Source organism: Choloepus didactylus, chromosome 18 (assembly GCF_015220235.1).
Source record: "Choloepus didactylus isolate mChoDid1 chromosome 18, mChoDid1.pri, whole genome shotgun sequence".
NCBI classification, from domain to species: Eukaryota; Metazoa; Chordata; class Mammalia; order Pilosa; family Megalonychidae; genus Choloepus; species Choloepus didactylus.
The window spans coordinates 47,589,826-47,611,079 of NC_051324.1; the positions used below are offsets into that span (position 1 = coordinate 47,589,826).

Genomic DNA, 21,254 nt, shown 5'->3' on the forward strand with positions numbered 1-21,254 from the left:
AACCCAAATGTCTCGGGAAGATTTGTCCTCTTTGGTATGCTCCCGCAGCCCCTTTAGCAAAACTCTGTTCTAATTATTGCTGGGCTATTCTGTGGCAACTCTCTTGAGCCCTGCTCAGTGCCTGGCTCAGCATAACAATTCTATAAATGCAGACTTCTATATTCTAGATTAGAGTCCACTAGACTTTAGTTGCCTTTCCCCTTTCCCCCTGATTAGGAGGCTACTTTAATATTTAAAGAAAAAGTTACCTTCTCCCGACAGAAGTTCTCTTTAGTTCCTGATTGGGTAGAGAAAAGGAAATAGAGGGTAAAAAAGAAACACAAATCTGAGTTAAAGAGATGAAGGAAATTTTCTCTGTCAGGTAGGAGATATCAGTCATTAATCATTTACTCAACAAATATTGTCTACTGTACGCCAGGGACTGTATCGGACACTGAGGATATAGTGGTGAACAACACAACACTGAAGCATGAGTCCAGGAGGAAGACAGACATTAACTAATGAAAATACATTGGGGTGAATGTTGTGATGGGAGACAGAATTTCCCTATGAATGGATTTGGGGGACAGCAATCTAGTTGAAATCAGGAGAACTAGAGAACTTGTCTCAAAGAACAACAAGCATGGATTTTGCCTAGTTCTATATTTCTTTGAGAGGGGTGGTCATGAAGGTGTGGGCGCTAAAGCCACACACTGGCGCAGCCAATGAGAAAGGGAAATCCAGGATGCCATTAGGACACCTAGCAGGAGGACCTTACCTAGTCTATAGGATCACAGAAGGCCTCCAAGAGGAAGTAAACGCAATGTTAAGGGGGAGGACCCCTACGATGAGCACTGGAGATTTAAGAAGGCGGAGATTTGATAAAACTTTGTTGAGGAACCTGTTAAGATTCCAAAGTTTAGAGAATCTGGTTTCAAGAATTGTCCAGAAATAATCTGAATTTTCGGACCAACACAAGGGGCTCGCTTGTAAACCCACGTTCTAATTTTCCAGGGTACAACGTTCTGAAATACAGGAAACGGGTCCTCACAGCTTAAAATTAAAACTCCCAAAAGTCCTCGCAACCTGTGAGAAACCGCGCGGGTCCCGCCGAGCCCTTCGGGCCTTGTAGTGTTGGACGGACTCCAACTACCATGGTGCTGTGCGGCGGGTCGCCGCGCCTGCGCGGTGCGGGCGGCGGGCAGCGCAGAGTGCGAGATTCTTTTGTTCCGCAGAAAGGAGGGCCGTTGGCCTGGGCCTGCGGTACGCCGCCTCAGTGAGGGGTTTGTCCGCGGCCACCCGGTTCGCTGCTTTTCTGGGCGCCATTTCCCCGCTGGCCGGACACGACGCGCCAGTAGCGCAGCACCAATTCCCCTCGGGCTCTTGGGCGCTGCTCTGAGGTGAAGAGCCCGCTAGAGGCAGGGAGGCGGGGGGAGGCAAGCGGTGGTGGCGGGATCCGAGGGTGAGGGGCTGCGCGCTTGCGGCGGCCAGTGGGAGCGGGGAGCGTGCTCGGGTTCCCGCCCCGGTCCTCTCCGCTTCCCGCACGGGCCTCTCCCGAGGACTCAGTGTCGGGCGCCAGTCGCCTGAAAGATGGAAAGGGCGGGGCGGCGAATTCTGAGCCAGAGATTGAAGCGATTTGGTGGGGGGGCGGGGGGAGTGAGCACTTAGGGGTCGCTCTTCCGGGACTGCTTGGATTGGGTTCGTGGCTGCGGGATCGGGCTGGAGAGGAAACACTTTAGTAAATTGGGAAGGGGACAGTCTGGGCAACCTTTCTGTTCGAGTATGCGTGGGGATAGGGTGACAACCGCGAGACCTGAGGTTTAGAGGTGTAACCTGAGGATATTGGGTCGGGCCAGGGCTGCGTGAGGAATTTCGCTCCTCGGGATAAGAGAAAGAAACTTGTAATTTGCAAATTGGGAGAGGGGGCTGGACAGCCCAAGATACGTTACTCGGGGAGGTCTGCTGTACGAGGTGTAAGCAGGGATTGGGGAGTAATTGTTGAATAAATTGGAGAGGGAATTGGAAGGGGGAGGGGTAGATATTTGCCTTGCCTGGCTCTAGATGGGGAGGAGGCCCGGAGAGTATTTCTGTGAGGGGTGGAAGGGACAAAAGGAAAGCAGGCTACCTTTGCTTGCATGGACCCTTACAGTGGGGAGGCTGTAAGAATAAATGTGTGAAAAAGGGAGGGAACGTGCTTTCTTTACTTTTCTAGTTTTTTTCCTTCTTTTTTCCTATTTTTGCTCCATGATAATGAGTTGTTTGTTGTTGTTTTTAAAGTCTTAGTACAGCTTTTGTTTTGATTCAGAATTCATTCCATAGGTTTTGAGCTGGGATCCCTATGGGCTCACAAAGGATGCTGAAATTGTAGAAATGTGTAGGTGAGTTAATAGTTAAGGAATGAAGTGAGGCAGTGAGAGATTGTGAGATGGTGTGGGAAACTGGGAGACAAAAGGAAAAGTAAATATGTGAGATTTTTTTTCCCCCCTTGGGCTCGTTTTTTTTTTTTTTTTGCTAGCCAACCTGTCCCTGTTGGAACACAATTAGAATACAAAATGAGCAATACTTCCCTCCCCACCCCCCACCCCAAGAAACCCAAAGGCTAAGGTGAGAGGTTTTCATGGGTTGATGTTATATTCGCACACCTATTTGTTTAAGTTTAAAAGATCTGTTATCCTGGAACCTCTGGCCAAGGGTAAGATAAACTATCTTCCTCAGTTGTGTGAAAGGTACAAGGTTTTGGAATAGATGGCATGTATACAACCAGGAAATTACTGCCTGTGTTCCTCCCTAGATGCCTTATAGACATTTATATGGAAAATGGTGTGACCGAAAGGCAACCTGTATTGGAACTGGTCTCACCTTAAAGAAGGTTCAGGGCAGTTGGAGGATCTTCAGTCATTTCCAGTATTCCAGTGGTGACATTCTTCTGTCAGTAGTCTAAATTGTTTTTCATTAAAAATGTAAATAGTCTGTAGCCTGGTGTTTCTAGCTTCTTGATTAAAGTAGAAAAGTAATGGAACCCTAGCCTCCTACTGCTTTTTTCAATACAAGATAATTACAATTTTCTGATTGTCTAAAGAAAGGAAGTCATCATTATATTTTCTTGTGTTCCTTGTGGGAACTAGGAGTTTCTTTTTTGTGCTCACACCATTTAAAAGAGATTTGATATTTCAAACTATGGACTGTAGTTAATAGTAATATTTTTATATCCTTCCATTGACAGTAACAAATGTACCACACCAATACTATGAGTCAATAATAGGAGGGGGGATAAAGGTGTATGAGAGGATTTGGGTTTTCTTTTATACTTTTATTTTCTGGAATAGTGAAAGTGTTCTAAAATTGATCATGGAGATGTACGCACAACTATATGATGATACTGTGAGCCAGCGATTGTATGCTTCAGATGGTTTGTATGGTGTGTGAATACATCTCAATAAAACTGCATTTAAAAAAAATGAACGTTGCCACTTTAAAAAAAGGAGGGAGATTTGATGCATTTTTGTCGTTTACTAGTGATTTATCCAGCAGTATTTCCCTTTTCTATATACTGTCTGTGGTGGTATTACAGATTTTGCATCGAATTTGATAGATTTTTCACTTCATTTGTTATCTCTTTAAAGAGTTTTTGGAGTGAAGTGCTAATAGCCAGTTTATGGGCTCCCATAAGATAGGCCATGCCTCTTATTCATCCAGTGTCTGGTACACAGTAGGACCATTCAGATTGTTGATGAATGGATGAATAAGATTTTGAGATCCTTTCTAAGAACTTCATGTGTTAATCAGAATTAATTAATGTGCATTTATATAGTCAGTTTGCCTGTCTTAGGTCTATGATACTTGGCAGAGTAAAACTGTTGCCTTTGGTGTGTTGTGTTAGTCTCAGTTTCTAATGTAAAAGCCCTGATGTTAAATACAGAAATGGTATGCAGACTGTGTAAATAACCGTTTTAAGTACCTTAGGAAAGGACTTGGAGAGGCCTCAGATTCTGGATTTTAACAGCAAGCTGTCAAGCTTGAGTATTTTCTGTTTTAAAGGTATCTTGAAAAATATCCTTTGTATAGCACTGAATAATAATAAAGCTTCCCCAGTAGCAATTCTGTTGAGAAATTGAATAGCCTCCCAAAGATTAACTGGAGAAGTTACTCAAATATGGGCAAAATTTAGATCCTGTCAGTATTTGAATTGAGTAACATATTTTCTTTTCTGCTTTTACCTTTTATGATTAGCTGACCAGTAGGGGGCAACCTAATTTGTCTGCAGAATTGTGCTTATTTAAAAAATAATAGCTAACACATTGAGAGCCTAACAACTCTAGTATTTGGGAGGTTGGTATCAGTAATCTGTTTTGTTTGCTGTCAGTGAATGCATTGGTCTCTGCCTTGAATTCTGACTTTGTCATAATTCTGGCCTAGCTTTCTAATCATTTTTATTTCACCCAAACGTAAATCCTTGAGTGATTTGCTCCAGGCATCACTGTGTCTCACTAACATTTGCAGATCCCTGTGGCCTCTCAACCCAAAGCTGTTATCTATTTAATTTCATCTACATATGCAAATCCATGGGGGTGGGGCAGCCAAGTTTCTGAACCTATCTCAGATAAGATTCAGTATCTGTTCACACACCAGTATTGTAGCCCTAGATCCCCTGGAATTCAGGGGCAGCGGTTCCTCTAATAATAAAACTCCTGCTTACTGTGTATGTGGCACAAGTTCTTGTTTTCTGCCTAGTCCGGTTTTCCATCTGGAAAACAGTTGATTCACAAAGAGCCACAGCTAACAACAGGCTAAAAGCAGTTTAGAAACATGAGTCAGTGGGACTCAAACGGAACATACTATACATGCCTTCACCTGCCTTTTGACGACTGGTATGTAGTTGCTCATACTTTCAGCAAAGGTACTTCATTCTTGATTCCATAGGGCTTGTGTGTGAGATTGATCTTGCTGATCATGCCCTTAAAAACTGACAACTTTGGACTTCTAGTGCCTGACTGTCTGAGTCTAAGACAGCCATCCTTATTCCCCAAATAGGTTCAACACCTTGCACAGAGCCCAAACCTACCTTTAATTGGGTATCTGAGTAAAAATAGAAACAAAGTACTGTGGGAGCCCCAAGGAAAAGAGAAATAATATTTGACTACGTTGGGAGGCTTCATGGAGGAAGTAGCATTTAAGCTGGGTTTTGAAAGATGGGTAGGAATTTGGCTGCTGGTCCTGGACAGGAACGCACTTTTTAGTTGAACAGAGTCATGCGCAGAGAATATTTGCAGGATGTGTTCAGGTTATAGCCAGTAGTCTTCTGTTTTGACTGGGGTGTAGGTTTTGTGAGGGAAGTAGGACTACATTTAGTCTGGAATGGTAGGTTGGAACCAGAGGGTGTTAGATATTACACTGAGGAGTTGGGCCTTTGTTTTAAGGGGTGGGGGACCTTTAAAATTTTTTTCACACCCATCACTTTTCTCTTCAGTATTTTCCAGCCCAAAGTGGTTTATACCCTTACCTCAGAGGAGCTTCATTACCTTTGTTCACAAACAGTTCCTTAGGCCAGATTGCCCTCTTCCAGTCTACCTTTTCAAATGCTGGCAGAGCATTCAATCCCAACATCTCAAAACCTTCTGTAATCACCCTAGTTAAGTTCTTCCTTCAAACTCTTTAGTGCTGTTTTGGCTACTTAATATTATACCTCCTTTGCAAATTATTACATACTCTTGTCATTTCTCCTATTGTTGACTTTAACTTGGCATTGTTTACTTTTTTGTAATTCTTTTGTCTTTCATTTCCTCATCTGTGAAATAGACTTAATAATAGAATTGTTGTAAGGATTGAATTAAGTACCTTATATGCATTATTTCAGTGTTCAATAAATGTTGTTATTACATTATTATTGTTACTTACCTTCAGAGGCTTCTGAAAGTCTTTACTTGTATGTCTGCACATCCCACTAGGCTGACCAAACCATCCGGGTGCCTGGCTCTCAGGGGCTCCCAGGAAGTGGGACTTTCATTGCTAAAACCAGATGAGTGAGTTAGTTATCTTGAGTTCCACCCAGGCTCTTAATAAATGCTTATTGATTTGGTTTGTTTTTTAATAGTGTTAAAAGCTAGTAGGCTGCAGTTGTAAATTTTTATAGCCATTAATTAACTAGGTCTTAGACCTAAGCCAGAAGCAAAAGAGAAAGGAAAACAAGGAATGGAAAAAGGAACTAGATGGAAGGAGGAATGAAGTCTAGAGTGATACGTACGATAATCATCTGGTCCTTGTCTTCTAAACCGCAATTTGCCATTGTAGCTCTTTCCACCCAGTTCAGATAAAGTAAACTTCTCACCTTAGACTTTGGGACCAACTCTTCCCTGCAGTTGGTGTGCTTCTCTGATATTTGCCAAGTTGGCTTCCTTGTCATTCGGGTCTCTGTTTAAATGTTAATCTAAAGATAATCTCTGGATAGCATATATCACTAATATTTTCTTATTTATTGTCTGTTCTCCACTCCATACCTGTTTGTGTGCTCACATACCCACTCATGCTCACTTTCAATCCACACACTAGAACATAAGCTCTAAGAGACTGGGAGTTTTATCTGTTTTATTAACACCATTTCTTCAGCATCACACACAATAAGAGGTGCCAACAAATAATAGTTAAATGAATGAAGACCATAGAAGCATGTTCACAGGAAGAGTTAACCTAGTCTGAGCCTTCAGGAAGGTATTCTGGGGAAGTGATTTAAGCTAAGTGAAAAATAGGTTAGGTGAAAAATGGAGCGAGATAATTGTGATTGAAAGGTTAGATGCAGGGATCTTTAGCCCAAATCTGCATTTCAAAATCACTGACTAGCATAGAGTAATCCAGACAAGAGATTATGATGACTTGAAATAGGGGGGTAGTATTGGGGCTAGAAAAAAAGTATGAATTAAAAGATATTTAATTATTCTTATTATTTTTGTGTGTGTGCTAATGAAGGTGTCAGGGATTGATTTAGGTGATGAATGTACAACTATGTAATGGTACTGTGAACAATCGAATGTACGATTTGTTTTGTATGACTGCGTGGTATGTGAATATATCTCAATAAAATGAAGATTTAAAAAAAGATATTTAAGAAATAAAGTCAACAGGATTTAGTGAGAGATTGGATATGGAGGACAAGGGGAGGAATCAAGGATGGCATCTCTGTTAATGACTTGAACTCAGTAAAAGCTTATGAATTCTTAGAAAGATCATCTAATTGGGTGATTACCAGGGTGTGTGTGTGTGTGTGTGTAATCTGTAATCTGTGCCTGAAATCATAATCTCTGAAGTCTGTTAAAGAACTTGACGGATCATCACAACTGATACTTGGTACTTACCTAGGTTTTCAGAAATCTTAAAATTCTTTTCATAAATAAATTATTTTGTTGAAACATTCTATTGTTTGTATACAGAATTTGCGTCCTTTTTTCTCACCTATCTTATCCATCTTTGTTGGACGAGATATATATATTTTTTACCATTTACTAGGAAAGCATGTTACTTTATTTTCCTGTCTGGTCCAGATAAAAGGAAGTGCACACGAAATACCTGCACCCTAGGTATATGAAATGTGATTTCTCCATTTCTGGCGGTTCTTCTGTCTCAGTTTTCCAGAGATGAGATCTTGATCCCTCTGTGTTTGTAATTACTGGTTCATTTGTACTATCCAAACCTGGGTCCTTTGAGTGTGTTTTGGAGCTGCTCTGCTGTTATGAGAAACTAATCATAAATTTCAGCAATATACATCAGACCAGAAGCGTGTTTCATCAATGACTTCTCATTGTACTCGGTTTCAGAGAGCTATTATTAAGCTTAAGGCAATATGTAATCTAACAAAGAAATAGAAGATATTTGCAAATATAGATAATTAATGCCAGAAGATCATAAAAGCCAACCCCATAGGAATCCCATGAGTGTTATACCAGATTTACAGATGAGGAAACTGAGTTATGCAGTAAATATATAACTACTTAAGGTCATAAAATTGTTTTAGAGGTCAGAAAGGAGAAACATAGGTGTGGGCTAGGACTAGAGTCATGCCAGTTTTGTTTTGCTGATTATCCGCATATCTGGTTAAGCAGGCCTTGCATCAGGTTGCAGAGCACACAGGAACCACAATGTTGCTCGGGTGTGGTGCTCATACTAGCTTTCTTCTGTGGATCCTTTGAGCAGTGCTCTTCCAATTTCATTGCTAATGTACAAAAAAGGTCTAAAGGGAATAATGTTGAATGTGATTTAGAGAAAGTTTCTTTCTTTATTACTTTTTGTTACTTTTCTTTTTGCCCCAGTTATTGTAAATTTTATGGAGAAAGTAAAATGTTCATCTGCCTCTTAGCTGACTGAGAAATGATTTATGCCTGCAGTAATGTGCTCAGTTTCACCTGAGGAATATAGTTTCTGCTGATCCTGTATAGCAGTGGTTCTTATTCAAAAGTATGCACCCAAATCAACCATGGAGATTTTAAAGATGTAGATGCTATGGTCAAAGCAGCCCTGTTTGCAATAATTAAAAAAAATGGAAACAACCCAAATTTTCATCAGTAAATGAGTAGTTAAATAAAGTATGGCATGTCCATGCAATGGAATACTATTCAGTTGTTAAGAATAGGGATCTTTGTGGAACAATGTTAAACGTACATTGCATTGTATAAAAAGGCTGGTTGTAGAACTGTAATATCTGTTTTTACGTGTCAGTTTTAGTTTATGTATAGAAGAACAAAAACAGCCAGTTCATTAGCTCTGGGGTGAAATCTGGACGTCTCTATTTCTAAATTCTCCAGGTGATCCTGGTTCCCATACAGGTGAAAGTTCTCAACTCTAGTTCTGTTTTCCTGTGAATTGTTTTTAATAAAAACAAACATCCCACCAGACCAACAACATGCTAAATGCTTCACCTTAGCATTTACCTAAAGGCCCCTCTGGTTTGGTTTCAGGGGTCTGTAAATGTTACTTTGGGTTCGTTTCTGGAATTTGATCTTTCAAGACAGCAAGACATCATTCTGGGCATTCCTGGGATAGCCCTTTATAATTCACTTGGTGACAACCTGGGACTGTGCTCACACTGGCTTTGCAGATCCTTCTCACACCCTTTCACAGTGCCTTCTATTCAAAGCCAAAACAAAATACCTGGTCTTGTTTCTGATACATGACTGCTTTCTCTATTGAAGCAGCATTGTTCCCCCCTTTACATTTCCAGCTTCTAGTGAGGGTAGGTGAGAATTTGCAACTGTGCTTTTTTTTCCGCCTCTTAAAAGAGCTACGAGTTCATGATTCTTCAGATTTACACCATTCCTTTATTCATTTAGACTCTATAATCTTAAAATTGGCATTTTCTCAGTAGTTCTCTATCCAGTCTACTTGCTAGGTATTTTCAGAATTTCTGCTGGGGCATTAGAAACCACAGTTTTATTACTCCCTGCTGATTTAATTAGTAATGCATACCTTCATATTCCAGTAACCATTTAAAATTCCTTGTTTTTCTGAAAACCGTTACTTCCAAGGTCTTTTGCTAACAAAAACCATTATCAGTCATTTTCTTATTTATTTTCTATTTACAAATAGTAGAGAGGATCCATCTTAAGAATCCTTTCCTTGTACAACCTGGAGGGAGATCTGTAGCTGTGTAAGCTAGCTCCTAATTCTGGGTTGTGTGCAGGGCTGTTAATCTAGCCTTGCTAGGAGATACCCTTACTGAGGTACTGTGCTCTTTGTTAATTATGTGACCTTTAGATGATCTGTTTAATCTAAATCTGTCTGGTGTCTTTGAAGTGGAGATAACGTCTGAACTGCTTTTGAGGATCAAATATATGTAACATGTGGTATCACTTTGTAAACTGAACACAATATAAATGTAGTGTGGGTTTTTTGTTTTGTTTTTTAATAATTTCCAGTTTACAGGACAGTTACAAATAAAGCCAATACGGAGAAATCTCCAATATACGTTTTGCCACATTTGTTATGTCATTATCATTCTATCTGTTTTCTAAACATTTGAAAGTAGGTTGCATACTTATGCTCCTTGAATTCATTATTACTATTAGATAGTTAAATGAAACTCCCGGTTAAACATGGCTAGTCGAACAGATGGAACCCACTTCCTTTCAGAAGCCTACAAAATAATGGCAAAGGGATTTTTTAAAGGACAAGAAAAACCAGAGAGGAGACAAGCATAGAAGAGATGTCAAGAAAACAAATGGTAATTTGTAGTAAATTGTAGTAATTGACCAGAAAAAGCTGAAAACCACGCAGTTTTGGGGTTGGAGAAGCCAAGAAGACACAGGTCAGTTTATGCTGCAGGGTTCCAAAAAGGCTCAGGAATTGAAACCACCAAGTACCTCTGTTGGTGGGGGTGAAGGTGAGATTTAAAAAGTGAGAATTGGTAGAAAGCCTGGAAAAGAAAACACATGGGTCCCTTTCTCCATACTACACTGTATAGACTGTCCCTTTCCTACTTCAGTAGAACATTACAAATGTACTCTTGAGTTGAAGGTTGAACTGGAGGGACTCTGGACTTGGGGGCATCAAGCAGAGCTGAGGGCAGGAATCCATACTGAAAACACCAAATGCTCTGAGCCCTGCCTCCTGCACTTGACTGCGAGAACACTGATTCCTAGGTTTATACCACCCTGCTTCAGCCCACTGCCCTACTCCCCCAGGCAAAAACATAGGTAGATTCCTCTCTGGAGAAATTGCCCAAGAGAAGGGAGCTATGAATATACTGATTTTTGGGGCATCCCCAAAAAAGTAGCTAGGTCCTGACCAGTCATCCTTCAGTGAAATCATTACCTAACAGCATTATGCATACCCATAACTTCCAAGCTTTATAAAGTTACTTCACTGATAATTACAGGAAAGAAAAACGTCTAGTAAAATTGCCTAGTATCAGCTGGTTGTATATACCTCTTGTAATGTTCTGTTTTATATTTTGACCCTTTCTTTGATTATGACAACTTTGATGCCATAAATGATTTGACTGCCGGGATGCGGGGCGGGGAGGGGGGTGGCATTTTTCCATTGTGCTGCTGTACTGATCTGAGTTATCTTGAAATTTCGCTATCCAATTTCAACAGAGAGCCCTTCTTCTGTATGTCCCTGCTGGTGTGTAGTGACTGTCATATTTGGGGGGATTTTCTTGAAATAATACAGTTGGAAATGTATGAGAATAATTGGCCCCTCAATGTTTAAGGGCTTCTTTGAAGGTGCTAGGTTCTATAGAAAGGGTGGGTTGCATATTTAATCCAGTTTTTATTGATTTTGACAAGCAGCTTACTCAGGAGCCTAGAGAACCAGTTGTTAACAAGGAAAAAATTCACACTGGGAGGTCTGGCTGAGATTCTCAAGTATGAAGAATCCAATCTCTAGAGGTAGATACTGGGGTGAGCCAATTAAGAAAGCTCAGAGAAGGGAAGGTCTGTTTTCTACATTCTTTGCTTATTTAACTTGCTCATAGAACAGTGAGTTAAGTGAGTAAAGATGAAAATTAAGAGAAGTCCTTACTTTAGATTTCCCCATTTTCAGAGGTTTTTTTACCTAACCTAAAGGATTAGCCTTTGACTGTCTTCCTCATTGGGGCTTGCTAATGATAAAGGGGAGGTGAGGCCTACAGTAGCCAGAGATAAGCCACAGCTGTCCTGACCCTTTTGGTTCATGGTAGGTCTCAGGGTCAGATGGGCAGTCTTCAGTGCTAATTTCTTTTTGTGTGTAAGTCAAATATAGATATTAATGTAGATAACACAGGGCTTGCTCTGAATTCTGAAGCCATAATGATAGAACACCTTTACTTCCTTAACTTTGATTAAAAATTACTGGAAGAAGAGTTATTAGGGGACAGTTACCACTGTTTTGGATGGTCTGTACCCATTGTTTCCCTCCTTCTACTGAAAAAGGGAGTATCTTCCAATTTTCAAGTCCAGATGTCTTGGCCTTTGTTACCTAAAGGTGATTATTAATTTATTAAGTTTTTATTAAGTTTTGTTTTTATTGATATCTGTTGGCGCCATCTACTGACACAAATAGGTAATCCTAAGGCTTTAAGCCAACCATAAATCTAAGGGTTGGATGAAGGACTAAAGAAATTAGACTAATACAGGTCTAGAATTTTTATCACTGGAAAAACTCTTAAAGGTCAGCCAGTCTGACGATGTATTTCACAAGTGAATAAACTCAAGTTCTTACTATCTGTGATTGCTACCATTTTTCCTACTTGTTTTCCAAATTGTTGCAGTGCTCCAATTTAGAGATTTTCCTAGTCATTCTGGCATTTTTATGAGTCTTAGCCTCAGGCTTAGAAATAAACTATGAAGTTATGTAACTAGAATAAGAAGTTAGTAAGAAACTTGTGAATTGTGAACTCATGGTGGCATTCAGAAAAGACCACATAATGAACCTTAAGGGAACTCAGAAGGGTGTTTTAACAGTGCAGAAGAATGGATTATAATACATAGGCATACACAAAAGGGAAAATTACACTAGATGTTTAATAAATACAACAAGCTATTTCTCACAGTAAAATATTAAGTCCAGTAATGTTACAAAATGAAAAACACAGAGAATAGGAAATAAAAAACACAGAGAATAGGAGAAAGTATGGGTCAGAGAGTTTGTATGTATGTAAGCTCGATGTGTGTACATTATTTTTAGGAGGATTAATTTCCTTTTAATTTAATAGAGTATTTTAGGTACCATTCTTTATGTTGGAAGGAGTATTGGGAGCTTTTTTAAATTTGGAAGAATGGATATGAAAGTTTTAAATAGCTGTGCAAGAAAAAAAAGTTTTGCTGTGAAATTAGTTGGAGTGGTTTTATAAATTAGCTTTTCTAGCTGAACATATTCAGAAACCTTTATTGGGTTTGTATGAAGATGAACAGGTATGGCATGTAGTATAAGCAGCATACAGTATTAAAATCATCTGTGATGTCCCTGGCTTTCTCACCATCCACAATTCACCTAGCCTTGCAAGAAGAGTAGGTCTCAAAAGGGGGATGCAAAATGAGATGAAATAGTTTCAGTGGCTGAGATTTCAAATGGAGTCGAGAGGTCACTCTAGTAGACATTCTTTTGCACTATACAGATAACACCTCTTAGATTTTAATGTATTGGAATAGCTAGAAGTAAATACCTGAAACTATCAAACTCCAACCCAGCAGTCTGGACTCCTGAAGACAATTGAATAACAATGTAGATTACAAGGGGTGACAGTGTGATTATGAAAACCTTGTGGATCACACTCCCTTTATCTCATGTATGGATGGATGACTAGAAAAATGGGGACAAAAACTAAATGAAAAATAGGGTGGGATGGGAGGGTGGTTTGGATGTACTTTTTTACTTTTATTTTTTATTCTTATTCTGATTCTTTCTGATGTAAGGAAAATGTTCAGAAATAGATTGTGGTGATGAATGCATAACTATATGATCATACTGTGAACAGCTGATTGTACACCATGGATGATTCTATGGTATGTGACTATATTTCAGTAAAATGGAATTTAATTTAAAAAAGAAAAGTTAAAAAGAAGAAGAAGAAGAGTAGGTCTCAGTGTCCTCTTTATTTCACTTATCATTTTAGCAGCGTCACCCTTTACACCAGAAAGCTGGCGGGCACTATGGGGAAAAAACAAAACAAGAAGAAAGTGGAGGAGGTGCTAGAGGAAGAGGAAGAGGAATATGTGGTGGAAAAAGTTCTCGACCGTCGAGTGGTAAAGGGCAAAGTGGAGTACCTCCTGAAGTGGAAGGGTTTCTCAGAGTAAGTTTTGTTGACATGGGTAAATCCACTCATTTAATCACCAAATATTTTATCAGGATTCTAGTAATGTGCAAGGCCTAGGATGCTATGATTCATGGCTAATGGTCTAATAAGGAAAACTACCTACATGCACAAAGTACTATAATGCAAGACATAATATGATTTCTGAAGAACATCTTTGTGTGTGGCTTTAGACAAATCCAAGTTTGCAAAGAGGGAGTATTTTCCTTTGAGTAAGGCAAGTTTCTAAGTGTTCAATTTGCATTAAAAAGCCTCCCAAGAATTTTCAGCTTTCCCAACTTCTTGGTTTGGACAAAATCTAGCTAGTCATTATAAATTCCTCTTTTCCAAGAAGGCCAGCTCTTGTTCTCGTGTGCTTAGCCCTGGTATGAATGTGAAAAGTACAACTCACTGTGCCCTCTGATTTCAGTGAGGACAACACATGGGAGCCAGAAGAGAACCTGGATTGCCCTGATCTCATTGCTGAGTTCCTGCAGTCACAGAAAACAGCACATGAGACAGATAAGTCAGAGGGAGGCAAGCGCAAAGCTGACTCTGATTCTGAAGATAAAGGAGAGGAGAGTAAACCAAAGAAGAAGAAAGAAGAGGTAAGGGTGGAAGTAAGAATTTTTACTAGCCCAGAATTCACACTGCTATAAAAGAACCTGAAGGCCAGGTAATTTAAGCAGTTTTGTTCTTCCCCTTCTCAGGGTCTCAGCAGCCATCTCCTCCCAGTCCTTGTGTAATCTCAGATAGGCTGATGTCTGTGTGTTTGGGGGCTTAGTCTAGTGAAGTCACATTATCCACTTATACTTTTTATTGGTGCAGGATTGATAAGAGTAACACTTATTGGGGGACAGACACCTATTTTAATCATTAAAGGTTTGAAATGGATATTTTGACTTATTCAGCTCCTTAAAATAAGTTGTCTTTTGAGAATGAAGAGACAGTTCTGAACATTTTACTTGGTTTGAGATGTATGTCCCATTTTGCATACGGGAAAACATTAAAACACTTCAGACCTTGATGGAATAATCTCTCAGAATAATCCTAAAAGGGCATATTACTTGGCACCAAGGTATTGGTGCCATATTGGCAAGTATGTGTGATTACAGTCATCAGACAAATAAGTAGCTCTAGAATGGACAACAGTCCCATATAGATAAAATTTTTCCACCCATCTGATTTTTACAGTCAGAAAAGCCACGAGGCTTTGCCCGGGGTTTGGAGCCGGAGCGGATTATTGGAGCTACAGACTCCAGTGGAGAACTCATGTTCCTGATGAAATGGTGAGTCTGTCAGTGGCTCTGTGTGGTTGTTTTTTTCTTCTCCCCATCTGTTCTGTGCCAGAGGAAAAGAGCTGGACCTTCGAAATCCCAGTTGCCCAAGTGTGAAATCTTTAAGATGGCATAGTCCTTCGATTGTGACCCTCGGCCTGGCTGCCAACCTGGACTCATGAGTTACAGGTAGGGCCCTTAGGATTCTCAGATCTTTGCCTGCTCTTTTTAGGAGGTGGGAGAAAATCTAGATTGGGAAGGGTCTGGGGAATGATCACATTTCACTTCTGTAAATTAAGGAAAAAAATAATGAAATGTGATTGGACCGCCCTCCTCTTCTACCACCTCCTTAATAAAGATCAGGCTGGCCACAAGATCAGAGATTCTGTTGACCTCTTGGGATTAGGAAGAGTTTCTGTAGCTCTTCCTTTGTCCTTGATCACAACATCCCTTTTTGTAGCTCTTCCTTTGTCCTTGATTGTAATATCCCTTCCAGTATGTGCAAATTCTACAATTCCAGAACCAGCCAGTGGGGGTCAGCAGGGCCCCTTGACTGCTCTTTAGCATAGAACAAGCCTACTTTTTTCCATTATAGTAATATCCCATGAAACTTAATAAAAGCATCTTGGGAATGTTGAGAACTGTAGTTAGCCCAATATTCTCCTTACCATCTATCCAAAAGGAAGCTTCTCTTCTCTTTTTTTTCCCATAGTGGATCTCAATTATTGTCCTTAAAATCTAAAGTTAGAATTGAATAATACTAGGCTTTGGCCACTGAAGGCAGTATTCTAACGGTTCTTTTTGTTTTCTCAAGTAGAACCTTCTCTGAAACTTGTATTTATTAAAAATTCCTCTCCTTTGCAAGATGACCTGGGAGCCTAACTTTAGCACCACTGCAAACCTATATCACTACTAGCTAACCCTGTATTTTCTTCCAAAGTATTCCTTAGCTGTTAGTGAATCTGACCCTCTTTTAGCTGATTTACTGCTAGCCTCTAGGAGAAAAGTTCATTTTTAAGGTGCTGCATAGAGGGGGAAAGGACTGATCCCAAGAGTTATTCACCCACCTGGAGTGCACTTTGTCTATCTGCATGTGACCAGTTGAGTTACAGTAGTATCTCCATATTGCTTAAGATTTCACTTCTTTGGTTAACACACTGTTGTGTGTAAAGATTACAGCTGAATATATCACTAGAGGTTAAGATAAAATTGGATGTGGACTACAAAACCAAGTTCACATTTTAAAAAGTGATTTTCCTGGAGAAGTGAGGTATCTGTCCATTTCCCAAAATAGCAAGTATTTCTGTGTAGTTCAATGACTGAATTTACCTCAAAGAATGCTGCTGAATTATCAACAAAGGGCAGCCTGCTTCAGATTCCCCTTTTCACAAAAACGTACCTTATAGGCTTACTCTTTTCTGGTTCAGTGTGGGCTGTGTGGCTTTGGTTTACCTGTTGCTGGAATTCCAGAGGTTTTGGGTGGTACCTGGTCAGAGATCCCATTATCTTATCTGCTGCCTGCCCTAATCCTTCTGTTTCCATCTAGAATTCTCAGTGACCTGAAGATAGTGCTTACTCCTAAACCCCAGTGTGTGATTTTCAAAATTTCCTCCCACTATCAAAGCGCCATTTCAGAGCACCTGGAGGTTGTGTCCCATTTGTGTGAGCATGGCATTTTGTAGTGTCGAGCAATATAATTATAAGTAAGCAAGAAAATGTCCAACTGCATTGGCTCTGGCTATGCATTGTGGGATTAAATCCTATTATGAAGGCAAGAGCTCTCCATAGGCTTTTATCACCTGGGATGTGGCATTTGGAGTGGTGTGGTAGCTTCTCTCCTTTCCACAGAGAACCTAGAATATCATGCTTTTTTGGCTTTTCCCAGAGGCTCAGATGTGATACGTTGAGCCAAGTGACCCAGCTTTCAGCAAAGATACATAGAGGGGATTTTCAACAAGACGGGTCCCCTGAAATGTTACTTGACTAAAAGCTGCCAGTAAATGGTGTTTGGGCCATGCTGTCCCCCTTCTCTACTGTATTGTTTGGGCCATGCTGTCCCCCTTCTCTACTGTATCCTTTCTGGAATTACTTTTTTAAAGTCCTTTCCCCTGGGTGATCCAAGTTTAGAGCCCACCAGCACCTGGTCTCAAAAGTCTCTCTGTGCTTTGTTCTGCAGGAAAAACTCTGATGAGGCTGATCTGGTCCCTGCCAAGGAAGCCAATGTCAAGTGCCCACAGGTTGTCATATCCTTCTATGAGGAAAGGCTGACGTGGCATTCCTATCCCTCAGAGGATGATGACAAAAAAGATGACAAGAATTAACTCAACTGAGTACCAGCCCCTGTCACTTCTGACTGTGGGTTTAAAGTGGGGGAGGGGAAGGAGTTCTACTTGTCTTGACACCATAGAGGTGGCTTGAGAAGATGTCCTTTGAAGAGCCAGTATAGTTTCTGTGCCCTGCAGCAGCCCAAGTGCTTTTAAAGCCGTTAGGTGCTGTTTAGTTTGCACACCCATCCCAGTGGAGGGGAAGAGGGGATAAGTGTTTCAAGGCAACCCATTCTGCACTTTGCTGAGGAAAGCAAAGGGCCTTCTATGAAGGACAGAACTTGCAGAGTGGCGTGTGGGAGAGCAAAAAGATACTGTAGATCTTCAAAGAGCATCTCCACAACCCACAGCCTTCTTCCCAATAGTGTTAACTCTGCATTTTTACAGCGTAGCATGTGTGTAGTTTTGGCTGTTACTGGTGTATTATTTGGGGTGGGGGTGGGGAGGAAGAAGGGAGATGGATAGAATCTTTTTTTTTTTTTTTTTTTAAATTTGGGGCCTGATTGGGGAAATGGTGAAGCAGTGGAAAAAACAAGTAACTAATGATTCAGTTCTGTATCCAGAATATTTTACCTTTTCAAAAAATGTCATTAGCAACATAAATGAGGACGGTGAGAGACTGTTTCAAAGCTGTGAATGCCTAAAACCTATAAGCCAAGGTGTTCCCTGCCTGACTTTAAATGCTGTCTCCCATAAAGGACTAAACCAGTTAGTAATTTACCAAAGCTGCCATTTGGAGATGGAAACTAAGGAGGGAAAGTCTTTTATTGGAGCATATACACAGGCAGATCATTCTGTCTTTGAGGTGCTAATTCTTGAAATTGACGAAAAGACCCTTTCTTTTCTGATTAAGTTCTATACATCAGCTTGTCCATCCACGCCACTGGCTGAGGATTTGGGGAAGGGGAAGAGAGTGGTATAGGAGACGGGAGAAGAGGAAAAGCCCATGTTCTAAGGGTGGAAAATTCATAGAGCCTCTCTGCTTTTTTGAACTTTGACTTCTGAAACCATCAGTGGCAGGGTTCAGTCACTGACAGCACAAATTTCATTGGATCAGTTCAAGGGTTCAATGACTTCAATAGCTCTGGTCTCAGGAGAAATTAAACTTTCACACTGGGGCAGTGGTTCACTTCAAACAAAGAAACTCACATAAAAAAAAAAAAATCCCAAGAATTAACTGATATCCAAATGCTTTGTCTTGAATCATAAGATCTATCTGTTCTTGACACCATCTAGACCTGCATCTAGAACTGTATTGTAAACTTTTTAGGCATGTGTTAGATTTCTGTGAAAACTTTGTTTAAATGTAAACTTCATATCATACTGTCAGTTTCTGTCTTAATAAAAGTATAGATTTATAATCTTTGATTTCTGTCATGATTAAGTTTTGCCAGAAGTTCTTACCTGCTATTACCTTACAGGTTCAGCATGTTGGAAACAGCTTCCTTACCTGGGTGGTTTATTTCTCAACACTTTAGGCTTGAAAATCTGGTGCCTGACCTGAATCTTGGAGTGGTCTCACCATATTGATTTAGAAGCATTTATAATTGCTGCAAAGATTGTAAAAATTGTCAGATCATTCTGTCTTCACATTCCTCAGTTTGTTTATTGGAACTCTGTGACCTAATAGCACTTCTAAACTATGATATGTTAATATGTTTGGAAACATGGGTTTTTGAGTGAGAGCCTGTGTCTAGTATTTAGTAGACTGTTATTACCTTGGCTAAAACGAAGTTCTGAGTTATGTGCTCCATTTCTCTTAAAAATACAGTGTTGACGATTACATGAGGCAAGTGTGTGGAAGTGCCTAGCATTAGCCCAGCCTAGAGTAGTTTTCAGTAACTAGTCACTTTGTAGGCTATTAGGAATATTCTAATTGATGGAAATGTTTAATGAAATGACCTATTGGGAAGGAGTCAGGGATTCAGTAATCAGTCCTACAAAAATTTTCAGGAACTGGCCCATGTTTAAGCACTGAATTAAAATGTCAGCCATTTTCTTAAAATCATTTTCTGCCTATAATTCTAGAGCCAAAATGGGACTAGACTTGTTATCCATAAAACGGGAAAATAAGATTTTCACTGAGCTCAAATCGATGTACAATTAAACTCTACTCATAAGTGCAAAGCATTTGTTTCACATAAACTGATGTGCAGATTGTTTTTCCAAAAGAGAGGAGCTGGGGAGGCTTATTGAACATCTGGGTCATGAAGAGGCCTTTTTAACAGAGGTCTCGGTATGTCACTGGGATAGTTGGTAGTTGTTGTAACATAGTGATGGATAGCTAGTAGAGGGGTTGGATGAGGTGGATAAAGGCATTGTGGTTCTGTTCTGCACCATCAGATGCACTGAAATTAGACTTCAGCCTTGGTATTTGTCCAAGATGGGCTGCTGTTCAGCTTTAACCTTAATCTTTTGAACCTACTTCATTGTCCTTTCTGAAATGTAAAAATCATATAATTCTCCTCTGGGTAAGATGCTGCAATTGAAATGCACATGATGAAAATTGAGATGAAGTTAGAGATTCAGAGGAAATTCTGTTATCTTGAAAAGCCAATTATCACATTTTTAGATACATGGTGTAAGGATAAATTTTTCTCAAGCAATTGAAGCCACAAATGCATGCAAAAATGTTGGAAATAAAAAATATAATAGACACAACAATCTTAAGTCTGCTTCAGAAAGTATTCAGAGAGCATTGTTAATTAAATTTTAATCTTTTTCAGATACATTCTTACATGCGAGAACTCATTCTATGGTCATATTCAGGCTCAGCTCAATTTGACTTTAACCCTAGGCCATTTGGTATTTGGCCGTGTGTGCTTCACTCATCTTTACAGTCTGTGGTCTGTGGCAGTGGGAATCTGCATTTAAAAGCATTTCTTTCCCTCAGAGTATAGGGAAAATGATAAAGGTAATTGCTAACTCCAAAACAATTTGGTGGAACTGGTCTTTGCAATAGCTACACATCCTGAACTATGGAGCTGGGTTCTGTTGAGATCAAATTAATCTGATCAGTTTACCTGATTCGTATTTGCATTTAACCAGATGTGCAAGTTGGGCCTTCTCATGAGGATGTTCTCATTAAAATTCAGAGCTGATAGGACTGTATTAAATCCAGGCTCAAGTGTTTCTCCCCTTGCAGAATTTAACTGAAATAACATCACTACCAGGCCAGCATTGCTTAGTTTTTTTAAAAGAGTCTCGGCTTAACCTTGCCTTTTAGCAATAGGGGGTAGGAGGTAATTTGGTGTGTAATTAAGGGGCTTTTCTTTATCAGTTTCTGTGGACTGGCACATCACCTTGGTTTGACTATGCCCAGCACAGAGGTTTTCTTCAAAAGTTACTGCTTTCCTAGCCAATGTACTCATCTCTCTTATATGGATGACCTTTAACTGAACTTGGCCTTGTGAGCTTACCCCAGAACAGACAGCTGATTTGTTAAAAGTAAATGAAATCTGAAACAAAACCATCCTGCTGGGATGAAAAGCATAGTTGGCCCTGCTCCCTGGGGGCAAGCAGAGTAGACCACGTCTAAGTTTTTTGTTGTTGTTGTTGGAGTTTTTTTGTTTTTTTTTGTTGTTCCTTAGTTAGGCCAGTGAGGTGGCAGAAGTGAGGCAAGAGCAAAACAACAGGGTTTAGAATGTGTTGACAATTCAGCTTCTCTGGTTTTTGTTTACATTAAATAGTTTGTGTTTAAATATTCACCAACAGGATTGAGTCTCCATTGTGACTTTGTTGATTTTTATGGACATTGTATACACATTGTATACACAAATGGAATTTTAATCACAGTTGACTTTGACCAAGCCTGCCCTGCTTACTGTTTGCATAGCCTAGGGTCAGGCTGGGCAACTTTAGGGCATCGCTCTGGGATACTAGCCCATTTTCCAATTACTACTATGGCTCTTAACCTGAGGA

The 21,254-nt window shown here is 40.0% G+C and overlaps 1 protein-coding gene across 1 annotated transcript; it reads left to right on the forward strand.

Moving 5' to 3' along the window:
- The first annotated feature begins 1,156 nt into the window (after nt 1-1,156).
- Nucleotides 1,157-18,694, forward strand: CBX1 (chromobox 1). Its single transcript, XM_037808273.1, has 5 exons — nt 1,157-1,379; nt 13,556-13,732; nt 14,163-14,340; nt 14,927-15,021; nt 17,186-18,694. Exons 2-5 carry the CDS (start codon nt 13,593-13,595, stop codon nt 17,328-17,330), a joined length of 558 nt encoding a protein of 185 aa, XP_037664201.1. The 5' UTR covers nt 1,157-1,379; nt 13,556-13,592; the 3' UTR covers nt 17,331-18,694.
- The last annotated feature ends 2,560 nt before the right edge of the window (nt 18,695-21,254 follow it).

What these genes read in the sequence shown, in the direction of transcription:
- CBX1 (XM_037808273.1), top strand. Translation starts at nt 13,593, where the DNA reads ATGGGGAAAAAACAAAACAAGAAGAAAGTGGAGGAGGTGCTAGAGGAA. An exon ending in AAGTGGAAGGGTTTCTCAGA is followed by an intron (nt 13,733 to 14,162) that starts GTAAGTTTTGTT and finishes CTCTGATTTCAG; the next exon opens with TGAGGACAACACATGGGAGC. An exon ending in CTCATGTTCCTGATGAAATG is followed by an intron (nt 15,022 to 17,185) that starts GTGAGTCTGTCA and finishes TTTGTTCTGCAG; the next exon opens with GAAAAACTCTGATGAGGCTG.